Here is a 15,469-nt window from a genome sequence, read left to right as displayed (position 1 = left end):
TAGGAACAAAATGCAAAGTAAGTAGGAAAAATTAACATTCACATACCTTTATGAAAAATGAACAAAATTTTGACATACAAAATAACCAAAATAAATGGAATGTTGTATAATATTCTTGAGTAGAAATATTCCTAAATAAATTAAAATATTAAAATACAATAAATTATGTTGTAGAATAATAGTTTTGTACACTGTGAAGATATCTCTTTGAAAGGTACCTTCTGATTGGTTTAATTAAGAGCTAAATGGCCAATAGCTAGACAGGAAGAGGTTAGGCGGGACTTCTGGACAAAGAGAAGAGAGGAGATGATCCGTGGTGCCACAGAGATGCCAGAGGAAAGGAAACAGGAGGTACAAGGTAACAGAGAGGGGCAAAAAGCCATGAGGCAAACATAGATGAATATAAATTAGTTAATTTAAGTTATAAGAGCTAGTGGGGTAAGTCTAAGCTACAGGCTGAGCTTTCATAATTAATAAGAAGTCTCCATGTCATTTTTTATGAGCTGGCGGTGAAATGATCTGACGCGAGTGGGAAGAAAACACCAGACGCGAACAAACCCACTTAGAACTTTATTAGAGAAGCGAAGTGCACGCAGGCCTGAGAAAACAATGTACGGAGAGAGAGCAAAGACAGAGCCTCCAGCTTTTAAAGGCTGCCTCACAAGCACACAGGGGGATGCCGTGACTACATCACATGCTGATGAGCAGATGACAGGCGACCCACGCATGCGCACAAGGGTTTTAATTGAGTCACACGTGGAGGTAACTACGCATGTGCACACGTGGGTCACACAGGCCCTTTGTTCCCAAGGGTCCGCCCACATGTGCCTGCCTTTAGGACACGGACGTGTGGCCTTATAGGTGGCTGAATAATTACAGACAGCCCAAAGAAAACTCCGTCTACAAAATTACAACACAAATCCCCGGGGCACAGATGTAGTTGAGTGATACAGCATTTGTCTACCAAATATAAATCCCTGCCTCAATCCCCAGTATCACAAAAACTAAATAAAATAAATAAAAATAAAATCTCAACAAAATTTTACAAATCATTCCAAAACTTTATAGGGAAGAAAACAAGGTTGAATGTAGCTAGGGCTAGGTATAGTAACATTGCTCTATAATCCTGCCATTCAGGAGGCAAAGCAGAAGTGTAGTTGTTTTTTTTTTCTCTTTGGGGGGCCCACCACCCAACTGCCAAATAAATACTTGGAGACTTATTCTTACGTATAAATGCCCCACCTTAGCTTGGCTTGTTTCTAGCTGGTTTTTCTAACTTAAATTATCCCATTTCTCTTTAACTACATTTTGCTGGGCTTTTTAACTTTCTTTATTCTAAGTGTTTTTCTTTTTTTCTTTTCTTCCTTCCTTTCTTTCTTTTCTTCTTCTTCTTCTTCTTCTTCTTCTTCTTCTTCTTCTTCTTCTTCTTCTTCTTCTTCTTCTTCTTCTTTTTTGTTTTGTTTTTCGAGACAGGGTTTCTCCGTAGCTTTTGGTTCCTGTCCTGGAACTAGCTCTTGTAGTCCAGGCTGGCCTCGAACTCCCAGAGATCCGCCTGCCTCTGCCTCCCGAGTGCTGGGATTAAAGGCGTGCACCACCTCTGCCTGGCTCTAAGTGTTTTTCTTTCCTTCTTTCACTCTGACTGGCTGGGTGGCTGGCTGGCTGGTTGGGTGGCTGGCTGGCTGGTTGGGTGGGTGGCTGGGTGGCTGGTCCCTGCTGTCCTCCTCTCCTCCTCTTCTTTTCTCACTCTTCCCTCTTCCCCCAAGCTTAGATTTCTCCTCCTGTTTATACTGTCTGCACACCAGCCTCCTCTATCCTTTCTCCTGCCTTGCTATTGGCCATTCAGCTTTTTATTAGACCAATCAGGGTGTTTTAGGCAGGCAAAACAACAATGGCTGCATACTGTGAGTGGAGAATCAAGAGTTCCATTGAAGAAATGTGGTATTTTACAAATCTAATCAGCACATTAACCACATATGGACAGATCATTGAGAGTAGCAAAAGAATAAACAACAATCCAGCAACAGAGGACAATAGGATTGTTAGCCAAGGGGACCAATCAAAGAGCTTATGGAACCAGGAAAAAGATTGTTGTCTTTCTTTTTGCCCTTTGAGGAGACTCTTATCGAGCTCTTGAAGAATATTTGTAATGACTCCCAAGCGGTTAGCATAGAAACAACAGGACTTACCCAAGGCAGCACTTAGCCTTCCTTGTTTTAGGAGTCGAGTCCCCTTCTGTTTGGTTAGACCATTTCTGCTAAATAGTCTACTTGTTATACAAGGTATGAGGTCACTGCCTGTAGGCAGAATAAGTCTTTTTCCATGGCCTCAGAGAAACTATTGTAACTGACTTGGCTAATAATTAGTGCTGCTACTCTCTAGGCTGCTTGACCCACAATACCTGTTCCCACCATTATGGGGATGAAGACTGGCATTCCTCACTTATATTTGGACCAGGCAAGTGTCCAAATGTTTCCTGCCAGCTCGGCCATCACAATATATTCGTGGGACAATTTGTACTAAGACACAGATCTCGGGTCATTTTCCCATGGTGAAAAGGTTAGTTGATATACAGGGGTATAAACCATGGTACAGGCATACCAAGACCCTTGGAGTGACTATTTGATGGAGTTGTTTAAGTTAAGAGTATTGGAAGACCATGTGAAAGTATATATATTCGTCATATTGATGAATAGGCAGTTTTGTCTATGGGATAGTTGAGTTGCAAGCCCTTGAAGGTCACCTAGGATGAGGGGGGCCTCCCAGGGACAAGCTGTTCTGTTGGTGAGGGACACAGTCCTGAGCATTACAGTTGGCTATGTGGCCAGAAGACCTAACCCCATATAAAAAGTGAGTTCCTCCCTGGTGAGGTGGCATTTTGGATTATCTAGGTAGTCTGGAGCTAATTTGCAAGGACGTGAGAGGCCAAAGGAGGTCATGTAAAAAAGTCCCATGGGGAGGACCAGAGTCCTAACCTGTGATCACTGTATAGTAAATGCCATTCCATGGTCATTACCAGACTCAGATAACCTACATCCCCAAGATCTTCCCAAGTCCCAGAAGCTATAAGCTTGTGGGTGTGCAGCATCCCATCCTTTAACTTGGATTATAATAGGGTTACAGAATATGAGTTTTGGGCAAAACTATTAACAGAAGCTGATATTGTTATACAGGGGTCCTTGCCAGCATTTCAAGAGGGGCCCCATTTCACATCTCCAGGATGGACACCAGAATTCATTTTGACTGGTGCAGGACGGGGTAGAGACAGCAGGGCAAACATAGTAATGTTTCATTTGAAATTCTCCTGGGTCAGGTGGCCCTGCCAGGGAGGAGCAGAAGGGTGAGCAGTGGTGGCATGGCTGGGCGGCCCCACCCGGGAGGAGTGGAAGCATGAGGAGTGGAAGGCCCAGCAGCAGCACAGTCTGGCCGCAAGGACTTCCAAAACCTATAGAGAGAAGTTACTTGGGGAAAAAGTACCTGTGTCCTGATCATTCTCTGTACATGATACCCAGCTACATCAATGATCTACAGAGCCTCAGGAGCACCTGCACCTAGGCGAGCAACCACTTGAGTCTTAGAACCCCCTGCAGCTAGAAGAGAGATCACGGGAGGCTCTGCCTTGACTACACTTAGAGGAACGATCAATGGAATCACAGCCCCCAACTATACCAATTGGAGAAAGAGAGACCACCCCTGAAGCAAAGGCTCTGCCTGTACCTATTGGAGGAAGAGATGAGTAGACAACAGGGTAAGACTTCACTCAACAACATAAAGAGAAATACAGCACCTCCAGGAACTAGTGTCTTTATAACAGCAAGTCCTGAACATCCTAACACAGATGAAGCAGGACAAAATGACCCAAAAATAACTTTAGGGGAATGTTTGAGGCCCTTAAAGAGGAAATGAAAAACTCCCTTAAAGAAATGGAGAAAAAGACAAACAAAAAATTGGAAGAAATCAAGAAAGAGAAATCAAACAGGTGAAGGCAATGGTTCAAAACTTAAAGACTGAAATAGAGGCAATAAAGAAAACACAAACCGAAGGAATTCTGGAAATGAAAATCTGGGAAAACAATCAGGATCTAAAGATGCAAGCATAAACAACAGAATACAAGAAGTGGAAGAGAGGATCTCAAGCGTGGAAGATATCGTAGAGGTTCATTGGTCAAACAAAATGTTAAATCTAACAAATTCTTAATACAAAATATCCAGAAAAATCTGAGACACCATGAAAAAAAAACAAAACTAAGAATAATGAGGATAGAAGAAGGAGAAGTATAGCTCAAAGGCACAGAAAATATATTCAACAAAATCGTAGAAAACTCCCAAACTAAAGAAGGACATGCCTATGAAAATACAAGAAGCTTACAGAACCCCACATCTGACAGAGGGCTGATCTCCAATATACAAAGAACTCAAGAAATTAAACACCAAAATACCAAATAATCTAATTAAAAGTGGGATACTGATGTAAACAGAGAAATCTCAACAGAAGAAATTCAAATGACTGAAAGACATTTAAGGGATTGCTCAACATCCTTAGCCATCAGGGAAATGCAAACCAAAACAGCTTTGAGATACTTTACATCTTACACCTGTCAGAATGTCCAAGATCAAAAACACTGATGACAGCTCATGCAGGAGAGGATGGGGAAAAAAAGAAACACTCCTCCATTGCTGGTGGGAATGCAAACTTGTACAGCTTCCTTGGAAATCAGTACGGCAGTTTCTCACAAAATTGGGAATCAATCTACCTCACGACCCAACAATACCACTTTTAGGCATATACCCAAAGGAAGCACACTCCTACTACAAGGACATTCGCTCAGCTTTGCTTATAGCAGCATTATTCATAATAGTCAGAACCTGGAAACAACCTAGATGCCCCTCAACTTGAAGAATGAATAGAGAAAATGTGGTACATTTACACAATGGAGCACTACTCAGTGATTAAAAAAAAAAACACCACCTTAAAATTCACAGGCAAATGAATGGAAGTGGAGAAAACCATCTGAGTGAAGTAAACCAGACCCAGAAAGACAAATATGCTCACTCATAAGTGAATATTAGTCATAAAACAAAGGATCACCAGCCTACAGTTTACAACTCCAGAGAAGCGAGGTGACAAAAAGAGGACATAGAGACACACTTGGATCTGCCTAGGAAGGGGACATAGACATGATCTCCTAAAATCTTCAACCAATGACTGGTGGAAGCAGATGCAGAAATGCAGACACAGAGTGGTTAGCTGTGGAACTAACCACTGGACAGATCTCCTGGATCAAGACCACGATGGGGAAACCCACAGCAAAAGCTGACCCACACTAGTGGGAGCTCACTGACTCCAGACAGATGACCAGGAAACCTGCATAAGATCAATCTAGCCCCCTCTGAAAGCAGGTGACAGTGGTGGCTTGGGCAGTTTGTGCGCCCACTGGCAGTGGGACCAGGAGCAATCCCTAATGAATGATCTGCCTTTTTGGAGCCCATTTCCTATGAAGAGAAACCTTGCTCAACCTGATACAAGGGGGGAGAGCCTTGGTCCTGCCTCAGTGTGGTGATGTGACAGAATTTATTGAATCCCCATGGGAAGCCTTACCCTTTCTAAGGAGCAGATGGGGAAAAGGTAGGGTAGCAGGAGGGGAGGGAGGGGAACTGGGATTATAATATATATAAAAATTTTGAAGTTTGCAGGCAAATGGATGGAAATAGAAAACACCATCCTGAGTGAGGTAAGCCAGACCCAAAAAGAGGAACATGGGATGTTCTCACTCATATTTGGTTTCTAGCCATAAATAAAGGACATTGAGCCTATAATTCGGGTTCTTAGAGAAGCTAAATAAGAAGGAGAACCCAAAGAAAATCATATAGGCATCCTCCTGAATATTAACCTTCATCAGGCGATGAAAGGAGACAGAGACAGAGACCCACATTGGAGCACCAGACAGAAATCTCAAGGTCCAAATCAGGAGCAGAAGGAGAGAGAGCACAAGCAAGGAACTCAGGACCGCGAGGGGTGCACCCACACACTGAGACAATGGGGATGTTCTATCAGGAACTCACCAAGGCCAGCTGACCTGGGTCTGAAAAAGCCTGGGTCAAAACTGGTCTCGCTGAACATAGCGGACAAGGAGGACTACTGAGACCTCAAGAACAATGGCAACGGGTTTTTGATTCTATTGGACCTATTGGTTTCGCTGGAGCCTAGGCAGTTTCGTGGATGCTCACCTTACTAGACCTGGATGGAGGTGGGTGGTCCTTGGACTTCCCACAGGGCAGAGAACCCTGATTGCTTTTTGGGCTGACGAGGGAGGGGGACTTGATTGGGGGAGGGGGAGGGAAAGGGGAGGCAGCGGTGGGGAAGAGACAGAAATCTTTAATAAATAAATAAATAAATTTAAAAAAAATTACATGTAAAGAAATTCTCCTGAAAGATTTTAGAAAGAGCTAGAGAGTAACATACTTTTCTAGGTTGAGAACCGAGTTGGAGAGTTCCCCTAGGAGAGGGTCTCCCAGGTATCTGATTGAATATTAGCTCTGGCATTCGAGGACACAAATTAGTTTTAGAGATTGCGACTACTTCAAAAATCTGTCTACAACACCTCAGATGTTAGCTGCCCTGTCCAGAAGTCTGTGCGTCTCCAAATAAAAGTAACAGGAGTGGATATTGGGAGGTTCCCAGAGATCCTGGGAATCAGATGTTACCTTAGAGGTAAAATCTGGTCCATTGTCTGACCCCATTACAGAAGGAAGTCCATACCTTGGGATGAGTCCATCAATGATCTTCTTGAGTACTATTTCTCTTTTAGTGGGGAAGGCTTCTACCCAGCCTGAAAAGGTGTCCACTGATGTGGGAGTGTCATATATCAATCTGTTGATTTCATTGGTTAAGCAATAAAGAAACTGCTTGGCCCTGATAGGTTAAAACATAGGTGGGAGGAGTAAACAGAACAGAATGCTGGAAGAGGAAGTGAGCTCAGAGACGCCATGCTCTGCTCTCCCGGGCAGATGCGCGCGATGAAGCTCCAGCCCAGGATGGACATAGGCCAGAATCTTCCCAGAAATGGGCTAGTCCAGGTGCGAGAGTTAGCCGAGAAGAGGCTAGCTAGAAATGGGCCAAGCAGTGTTTAAAAGAATACAGTGTCCATGTAATTATTTCGGGGCATAAGCTAGCAGGCGGCCGGGGTGCTGGGGACACAGCCCCACCGCTCCTATTACAACAGTCCACAAAGATTAGGAGGTATTTATGTCCATATTTGCCAGGTCTTACATCAACATCAATGGAGTCCACCTCCCAGTGGACTCCAGGCTAAGTTTCTCTTTCCTTCTTGCTTTGAATGGGCTCTTTCTTTTCTGGGTTAGTAGCCTGGCAAGGGAGGCATTGACTCACATAGTCCTCCACCAATTGATTTATGAAAATTTTGAATTTTTAGTGTCCCAGGAGTTCTTTTAATTCTCTTTGGCCTAAATGCGTTCCCCTGGGTATGTGGTAGATAAGGGACTTGGCCAGTTTGGTTGGCATAATGACTCTTTTGTCTGCAGTGTACCTCCATGGGTTTTTAATCCAGATGTTTGATAAAGAGGTAAAGTGTTTACCATCTCGGGCAGAATAATACAGCATCTCAGGCAACACAGGGTCTGGAGTGTTATCAGTAAGTTGGTGGCGGCCAGGGCAGCCTCCTCAGCTGCATGACATGTTCTTCTACTGCCCTGGGCTTCATAAAAATTTCCCTTTTGATGTCCTGGGCAATGGACCAGTATTTTGGGGAGCCAAAGGGTAGACAATAATAAGTCTAGGATTTCTTGTTTATTTTTAATAGCATTTTCTCCATCAGTCAGCAAGTCTCTTTTTCTGTAGATGGCCCCATGGACATGTACTGTGGCAAAATATTAGCTGTCCATATAAACATTGATAAAATTTTCCTAACTTTAGGGCCTTGGTGAGGTGAATAATTCTGTCTTTTGTGTTGAAGTGCCAGGAGGCAAGGCTGTGGCCCAGGCCGTCTCTGGGGGTGTCCCTTTTGCTGCCCATGCATACCTGGTTCCTTCCCAAATGAAGCTGCGGCTGTCCAGGAAGTATGCGAGGTCTGGGTCTAGCCAGGGTAAAACAGTCGTGCCTGGTCACATTCCATGTACTCACTGCAGTATCTCTGTGCAGTCATGGATGATGTCTGATTCTGGGTTAGGCAACAAGGTCACCATGTTGAGAAAAGTGCTTGGGAGGAACCTATTGTGAGGGAGATTGAGGAGCAAGGCCTGGTAGTGTGTCTACTGGGCGTTGGTCATCCACCAATCAGGAGGATTTTTGAGAACCCCCTCTATTAAATTGGGAGTAGTTATGGTTAGAGGTTGCTCCAGAATCAGTTTGTCAGTGTCCTTGACCAAGAGGGCTGTAGCTGTGATGATCCAGAGGCCATGGGAGCCAATCACTTGGATAAATAGGCCACAGGTTGCTTCCAAGGTCCAAGGAGTCAGGACCCCCTTAGTTACGCCTACTCTCTCAACTATGAATTGTTGGAAGGGCTTGTTTATGTCTGACAGAGATAAGGTGGGGGCCTTTAGCAGGGCTTCCTTTGTAGCTGTAAAGATCCCTTCTTGTGTCTCAATCCAGAGGAAGGACTCCTCAGTACTATGAGTGGCCTCATATAGGGGTTTGGCCACTTCAGCAAATCCTGGTATCCAGAGTTGGCAGAATCTGGCTGAGCCTAGAAATTCTCATATTTGCCTTTGGGTCTTAGGGGCCAAGATATCCAAGGTCTGTTTAGGGGCAGGTAGTAGCCATCTCTTACCTTCTTTTAGAATGTATCCCAGGCATGTAACTTCTGAGACACAGATCTGAGCCTTTTTAGCTGACACTTTATATCCCAGCTGATCTAAGACTTGCAGTAAGTCTTTAGTTGCCTGTAAACAAGAGCCTTGATCCTTGGAAGCAATCAAGAGATCATACACTTTAAAAAAAAAAAAAAGATCATGCACATATAGAAGGAGGCTTACTTCAGGGTGTGACGCTTGGTAGTTTCTCAAGTCTTCATGCAGGGCTTCATCAAAGATGGTTCAAAAGTTCCCAAATCCTTGGAGTAGGTGGGTCCAGGTGAGCTGCCTGCTGAAGTCCCGGCCTGGGTCATGCCTATCAAAGGCAAAGACAGGCTGACTCTTGGCTTCTAGGGTTAGGCTCTTGGCTTCCAGTGTCTTTTTTTTTTTTTTTTTTTTTTTTTTTGTCCAAGCCAGGGTTTCTCTGTGGTTTTGGGGCCTGTCCTGGAACTCACTCTGTATACCAGGCTGGCCTTGAACTCACAGAGATCTGCCTGTCTCTGCCTCCAGAGTGCTGGGATTAAAGGTGTGAGCCACCAATGCCAGGCTTTGAAGAAGGAGTATCTTTAAGGTCTGGAACTGAGTGAACTTGGAGCTATGGTGAGAGGAAGCTCGGGAGGGCATAGGGGTTGGGAACAGTTGAATGAATATCTTCAACCCATTTGTTAACATCCCTAAGGTCCTGCACCCACTGGTAATCACTGGTCCTGGCTTTTTGACTGACAGAAACAGGGTGTTCCATGGATACTGGCAAGGCACTAGAATTCTGTACTCCAGGAGCAGGTTGATGTGGTTAGTGATGCCGAGTTTGGCTTCTGGAGTCCTGGGACACTACCTTGCCTGGACCGGTTGTGTATTTACTTCTAAGGCAACTATGACTGGGGGCTGCTGGATTGCTAGCACTGGGGGGGTTGGTCTCTACCCATATTTCTGGGATAGAATGTTGGATAGAATGGGGTTTTAACCAGGAAAGTGGGGGTTGACCAGAAGATAACATCGGGCCACAATGTAGGGGACCTGGTCTGGATGGTCTGATGGTTAAAGCCATGTCCTGGTTCCTAAGAATAAGCTTAAGATCAAGGGAACCTTTAGGAGGCCATCCCGCTTGGAAGGCTGGCCACTCTGCTGAACAAATGACCCTAAGATGCCCCAGTTTCACACAGGTGGCAGAGAATGCTGCTGCATTCCTAAAGTCCTGAAAATGAGAAAGGATGAGGTCCAAGAGGGGCTTAGATTTAGAGGAAGTTTGACCCATGGTGGAAATTAATTCACAAGCAAGTACAAGAAGGAGACCAACACTAAATAAGACTAGGAGTAAACGAAAACAAGGAGACAAAAATTGGGCAGAAAGAAGGAAGAACGCTACAAAATGGGCTACATGGTCCTGAACCAGTCCCCATGGGCTGCAAATGAATGACCCAACAGTCATAGGAGGAGTTGAGGTGTCCCCTGTTCCCTTCAGGCTCAGAGATCAACGGTATGTTCGCCTGCTCTCTATTGAGTCCCAGCTTGTCTATATATCAGTTACAAAAACCAGAGAAAAGCATACTGATTGGCCTGAACCAGTAGAATAAAGTTGCCAGAGACTGCAGTGTCCTTCCAGAATTGCACAATCCCGGGTGAGCCCCCAAAATACTGTGTCCTCGAGTTGTGCCAATAATGTAGACTAGACCACCAAAGTCTACTAACAAGAAGGAAGCTTTATTCCAAACACCCTGGGGTATCAAAAACTTCTAGCTAGCTAGGGCCACAGGCAGAATTTGGGCTTCTGACACTGTGACTCCAAGGGGAGGCTACAAGCCTCTTATAGCAAAAACCACAAGACAGGTGGTGAGTCAAAGGAAGTTTTACAATCTTGAGTTTAGGCCTTGGGTCACATTTTCTGAGATTCACACTTTTTTTTTTTTTTTTTTGAGACAGGGTTTCTCTGTATATCTCTGGCTGAACTGGGATTCACTCTGTAGACCAGGCTGGCCTCGAACTCACCGCTGAGATTCATAACTTTTGATTACAGGTGTTAGTTCAAAATCTTTGCAAAAGCCTGTGGCTATCTTGACACAGCTGCTTTCCTCCCATAGCCAGAAGGGGTGTAGGGCGGTGAGTCACAGAGGGGTTAAAGGCTAACTTCTGTACACAGCAGCTGTGGGCTCCAGTTCTAGGATATGTGTATAGGCTAGAGGCACACAGGTTTTCGTGTTTCTGGGTTCTTCAGTTGCAAACAAATGCCTTGCAGCAGAAAGGTGAAGAACCAAAGATTCTTGCTTAAATACTGATGGAGTTTTAAAAAAAAAATTTTAGCGAAGGAGGTAATTTATAGAAAAGCAAACATATTGACTCAGTTTATTTTAAAAATGAAAAGCTAAAGATAAAGTATTACAACATATAGTTGGTGTCTTAGTTAGGGTTACTATGGCTGTGATGAAAACACCATGACCAAAAGCAACTCAGGGAGGAAAGGGCTTATTTCACCCAGTGCCGTACAACAAACAGTTCATCACTGAAGAAAGTCAGGAGAGGAACTCAAATAGGGCAGGGACCTGGAGACAGACGCTGAGGCAGAGGCCATGGAGGAGTGTTGCTTACCGGCTTGCTCCTCTGGCTTGTTCAGCCTGCTTTCTTATAGAACCTAGAACCACTAGCCCAGGGATAGTATCACCCACAAGGGCTTGCCTTATCCCACCAATCACTAAGAAAATGCCCTGTAACTGGATCTTATGGAAGCCTTTTGTCAATCAAGGTTCCCTCCTTTGGGATAACTTTAGCTTGTGTCAAGTTGGCATAAAACTAATGAGCACAGTTGGTAAACTCTAGAAGAAAAGCATGGACACACTATGAAGTATTCCACACAGTTTCCGGGGGGAGTTTGGGCTAGCTACTTCCTGGATAGCAGGTCTGTTTTGTGGAGGAGGTAAAACTGGCTCAGGGCTGTCTGGAGGCTCATCTGTTAGTCTCAGCTCTTGGTACTCAGTGTGCATAAGTGAGAACAGTAATCCATTAAATGAGTCTTGGGGTTTCTCTGCAGATATCTTAGTTTGTTTTGCTATAGTGAAACTGCCAAGTGGGTGACTTTAACATTGTGAAGTGCACAATCAGCGTGCTGCAGGCTCCACTGTCTGGAGTAGGCCACTTCCTGGTTCATAGATGACAGTGTCTCACTGTGAATAGGGTAGGGAGTTTCTGACATAAGAGCACTAATGCTGTCCAGAAGGGTTCCATCCTTATGACCTAATCACTTCCCAAAGCCCCACACCGACAGCTAAAGTATGAACTTGGGTGGGGACACAGGCACTCAGTCCATCAAGATAGGTTTTCCTCTCTGGTAGCTCCCAAGCTTTCTCCTTTAAGGGAAGCAGAAAGCAGCCCATCTGGTCACAGTGGGAGGTCACAATCCAGGCCTATCAGGAGTTTTTACTTCCAAATTTACCCTTGTTAGTTGCTCAGTGGTTTCAGAACCCATGGAGGGGAGGCTAGTGACTGAGAACAAGGACAGAATCCTTATATTTTCATGAGTACCAGAGACTCAAAATGTCTCCTCAGTGAGATTCTGGAGAAGTTGATGTCCAGGGACCATTCAAAGATGATGAAGCTAGTGGCAATAACCATGATTTCCTGCAGATGTGTGTTCTGATTGCTTCTGACCAGGGCACAGGCCAATCCTTAATGTAGCCAGTGTAAAGTGGGTTGTAGCATTATGGTCACATAAGTCACATAAACAATGATTTTTTTTTTTAAGGAAGCAGAAGGAAGCTTTGCTTTAAGAAAACATGTGCAAAGTAGATAAAGAGGTGTAAATTTCATTCATCCATAAAATATATACTGCCTTCACCATGATGCTAAAAAATTCCTTACCTATTAAATAAAGATAACGATTCTTACACATCTGTAGTCATTATGAAAACCAAGAAAAAGAATGTGTATAAAAAATGAATCTGGATGTTATAGTATACTGTGTGGTCACAGCCTGCCAGCAACAAAGGCGAGAGGACTGTCATGGAATGGAGGCCATCCTGGTCTATAAGCCAAGTCCAGGACAGCCAGAGGTATACAGAGGGACCCTGTATGAAAACAGACAGACAGATATGTAGCTGCAGTAAGTGTTCAAATTGTAGTTGTTGATATTTTTATAACTTCTAATTCAATACTGCTTTGGCAATACATTTGAGAACACCTTGGTTGGTGGATAAAGGTTTGTATGCTAATCATGATATGGATAACGAATCTGTGATTTCTTTTAAGTGGGAGCTAAGTAAAAGTTTTAATTACTTTTCTAGTGCATATTACTTACAGAACTTTAAAATACCACAAGAAGCAAACATGAGATTCACCCACAATCAAATGGCGTTCCTCTTCCTGGGTCTAAAAAGAATTGCAAAAGAGAAAAATAAGTTAAATTTGAGATATATACCAATAGGGATATAAGCCTGAGCATCACAGAAGAACTGTTACTTATCTAAGAGTAGAGAAAAGTAGATTTTAGACTAGAATTAATAACATACATACAGAAAGTATTCAATTCCTCAGCTTCTCTGTAGTTACTGGAATGAATGGCAAATTTTGGAGATGTCTGGCAACCTGCTATCATTATTATGTCTATCCTATTTTTCTCATGGATGTATGCTTCTACTCATCTTCTGGATCAGTGATTCTCAGCTGCCCAGGGGACAGGTTATGTTTGTCAATGTGTGGAAGTGGTTTGGGTTGTTCCGACTACCTTTTTTTTTTTTTTCTAAATCAGCAGACCCAGTGTCATTGGTTTGCATTCACACGTGCTTTCTTGAATTGAAGAAAGGGAAGTGGAATAAAAGATGGGTCTTCAGTTTGCTTTTGGTCCTGAGTATGGCCATTGGAATGTGTGACTTGAGACTTTGTAGGAGCCAACCATGATAAGCTTAATAGGAACAGACCACCCCAAGGAAGTTCTTAACTTCCAGCCATTATCACCTGCCAGTGTAGGACCCAGCCATGATGAGTTTAATGGAGGCCTGAGTCTCAGTACACTGAAGCAATACCTGGTGGCAGGAAGGACCACAAACTGAGATTACCCAGGCACTACCAAGAACAGACCATCCAAAGGAAATACCTAATGTTCCATCCATTGTAGATAGGATCACCTGCCAGCATGTACTCACCAGAACACCCCTAGACAAACATTAGCCAATCAGGGGGGCTGAACCTTAGAAATCCCTCACCCCCACCTTTACTACTATAAAAACCCAACTCTAACTGAGCTCGGGGCTTAGGGCTCTCTGATTATTCCAATATGTTGGACACATGGAGAGACCAAGTTTGCAAACTTGTATAAAATAAAGGCTCTTTGATTTTACATAAGGGACCCGGTCTCCTTCACGAATCTGGGCATAACAACCTATTCTTCTGAGAGCATCATTAACGGTCAGGATGCTGGCATGCTAAGTGATGAAAAGGCTAAATAGTAGGGTTGAGGTATTAGTTGAATGGCTCAGTACTTGCCAAGGATGCCCAAGGCCTTGGGTTCAATCTCCAGCATCATGAATGAATAAATGAATGAATGAACACATACAAAGAAAGGAAACTGAAGTAAAAATTAGATATAATTTCACAATTTATACTCTGATATGAAAAATGACAGACTGACAGTAATTTCAAAATGTTGGCTGAGAGCCAGGCGATGGTGGTGCACGCCTTTAATCCCAGCACTCTGGAGGCAGAGGCAGGCAGATTTCTGTGAGTTCGAGACCAGCCTGGTCTACAGAGCTAGTTCCAGGACAGGCTCCAAAACCACAGAGAAACCCTGTCTTGAAAAACCAAAAAAAAAAAAAAAAAAATGTTGGCTGAGGTCGCTTATTCTTCCCAGCTGCCTGGCTAATTTAGACCCGAAATAATCACACAGAAACCATATTATTTAAATCACTGCTTGGCCCATTAGCTCTAGCTTCTTATTGGCGCACTCCTACATATTAATTTGATCCATTTCTATTAATCTGTGTATCGCCACATGACTGTGGCTTACCGGGTTAAGCTCCCAGCGTCTGTCTCCAGTGGCTCCATGGCTTTTCTCTGACTCTGTCCTTCTTTCTCTCAGCATTCAGCTTAGTTTTCCCTGCCTAGCTAAGTTCTGCCCTGCTATAGGTCCGAAGCAGTTTATTTATTAACCAATAAAAGCAACACATAGACAGAAGGACCTCCTCCCACACCATCAAAATAGCTCTAATTTGTAGTTATGACTAAAATTATTTAAGACAATTTGTATTGGAAAGGCCAAATGAGAATGTAACAGTGATTATTTTTCAAAGTTCAATAAAACATCACTAAAATCAACTTACTTGGCCTCCGACATTTGGTTTTATGGTATGGACGCCAGGTGTAGCACAATGTAACAGTGTTGTGGGAGAGCTAGTATTCAGAAAGAACAGAAAAGAGGAAATCATTACAAATGTATTTGAGCCTGATTAAAAATCCACCCGTGCTGGGCAGTGGTGGTAAACGTCTTTAATCCCAGCATTGGGATGTAGAGGCAGGTGGATCTCTGTGAGTTTGAGGCCAGACCAGACTAGTTTATAGAGCAGGACAGCTAGAGCTGTTACACAGTGAAACCTTGTTTCAAAAAAACCAAACTAGCAAACAAAAAATCCACCCACACACAACCTTTTTTTTTTTTTTTTTTTTTTTTTTTTGGTTTTTTT

At 43.5% G+C, this 15,469-nt stretch overlaps 1 protein-coding gene across 1 annotated transcript in view; it reads right to left on the bottom strand.

The window, feature by feature from the left end:
* The window catches only part of Catspere (catsper channel auxiliary subunit epsilon), a 90,255-nt gene that overhangs the window by 52,663 nt on the left and 22,123 nt on the right, over nucleotides 1–15,469 (bottom strand). Inside the window, exons 5-6 of the mRNA XM_050143124.1 lie at nucleotides 15,110–15,179; nucleotides 13,093–13,163 (exon numbers count right to left, since the gene is read on the bottom strand). Of these exons, the coding sequence (XP_049999081.1) occupies nucleotides 13,093–13,163; nucleotides 15,110–15,179 (141 nt within the window). The remainder of the gene's footprint in view (nucleotides 1–13,092; nucleotides 13,164–15,109; nucleotides 15,180–15,469) is intronic.

The sequence above is a fragment of the Alexandromys fortis genome, unplaced genomic scaffold (genome assembly GCF_014885135.2).
Source record: "Alexandromys fortis isolate MF-2015 unplaced genomic scaffold, M_Fortis_MF-2015_v1.1 scaffold_51, whole genome shotgun sequence".
In the NCBI taxonomy this organism is placed as follows: Eukaryota; Metazoa; Chordata; class Mammalia; order Rodentia; family Cricetidae; genus Alexandromys; species Alexandromys fortis.
Note: the sequence above shows the minus strand (reverse complement) of the source record. Positions and strands in the feature narration are given on the sequence as shown.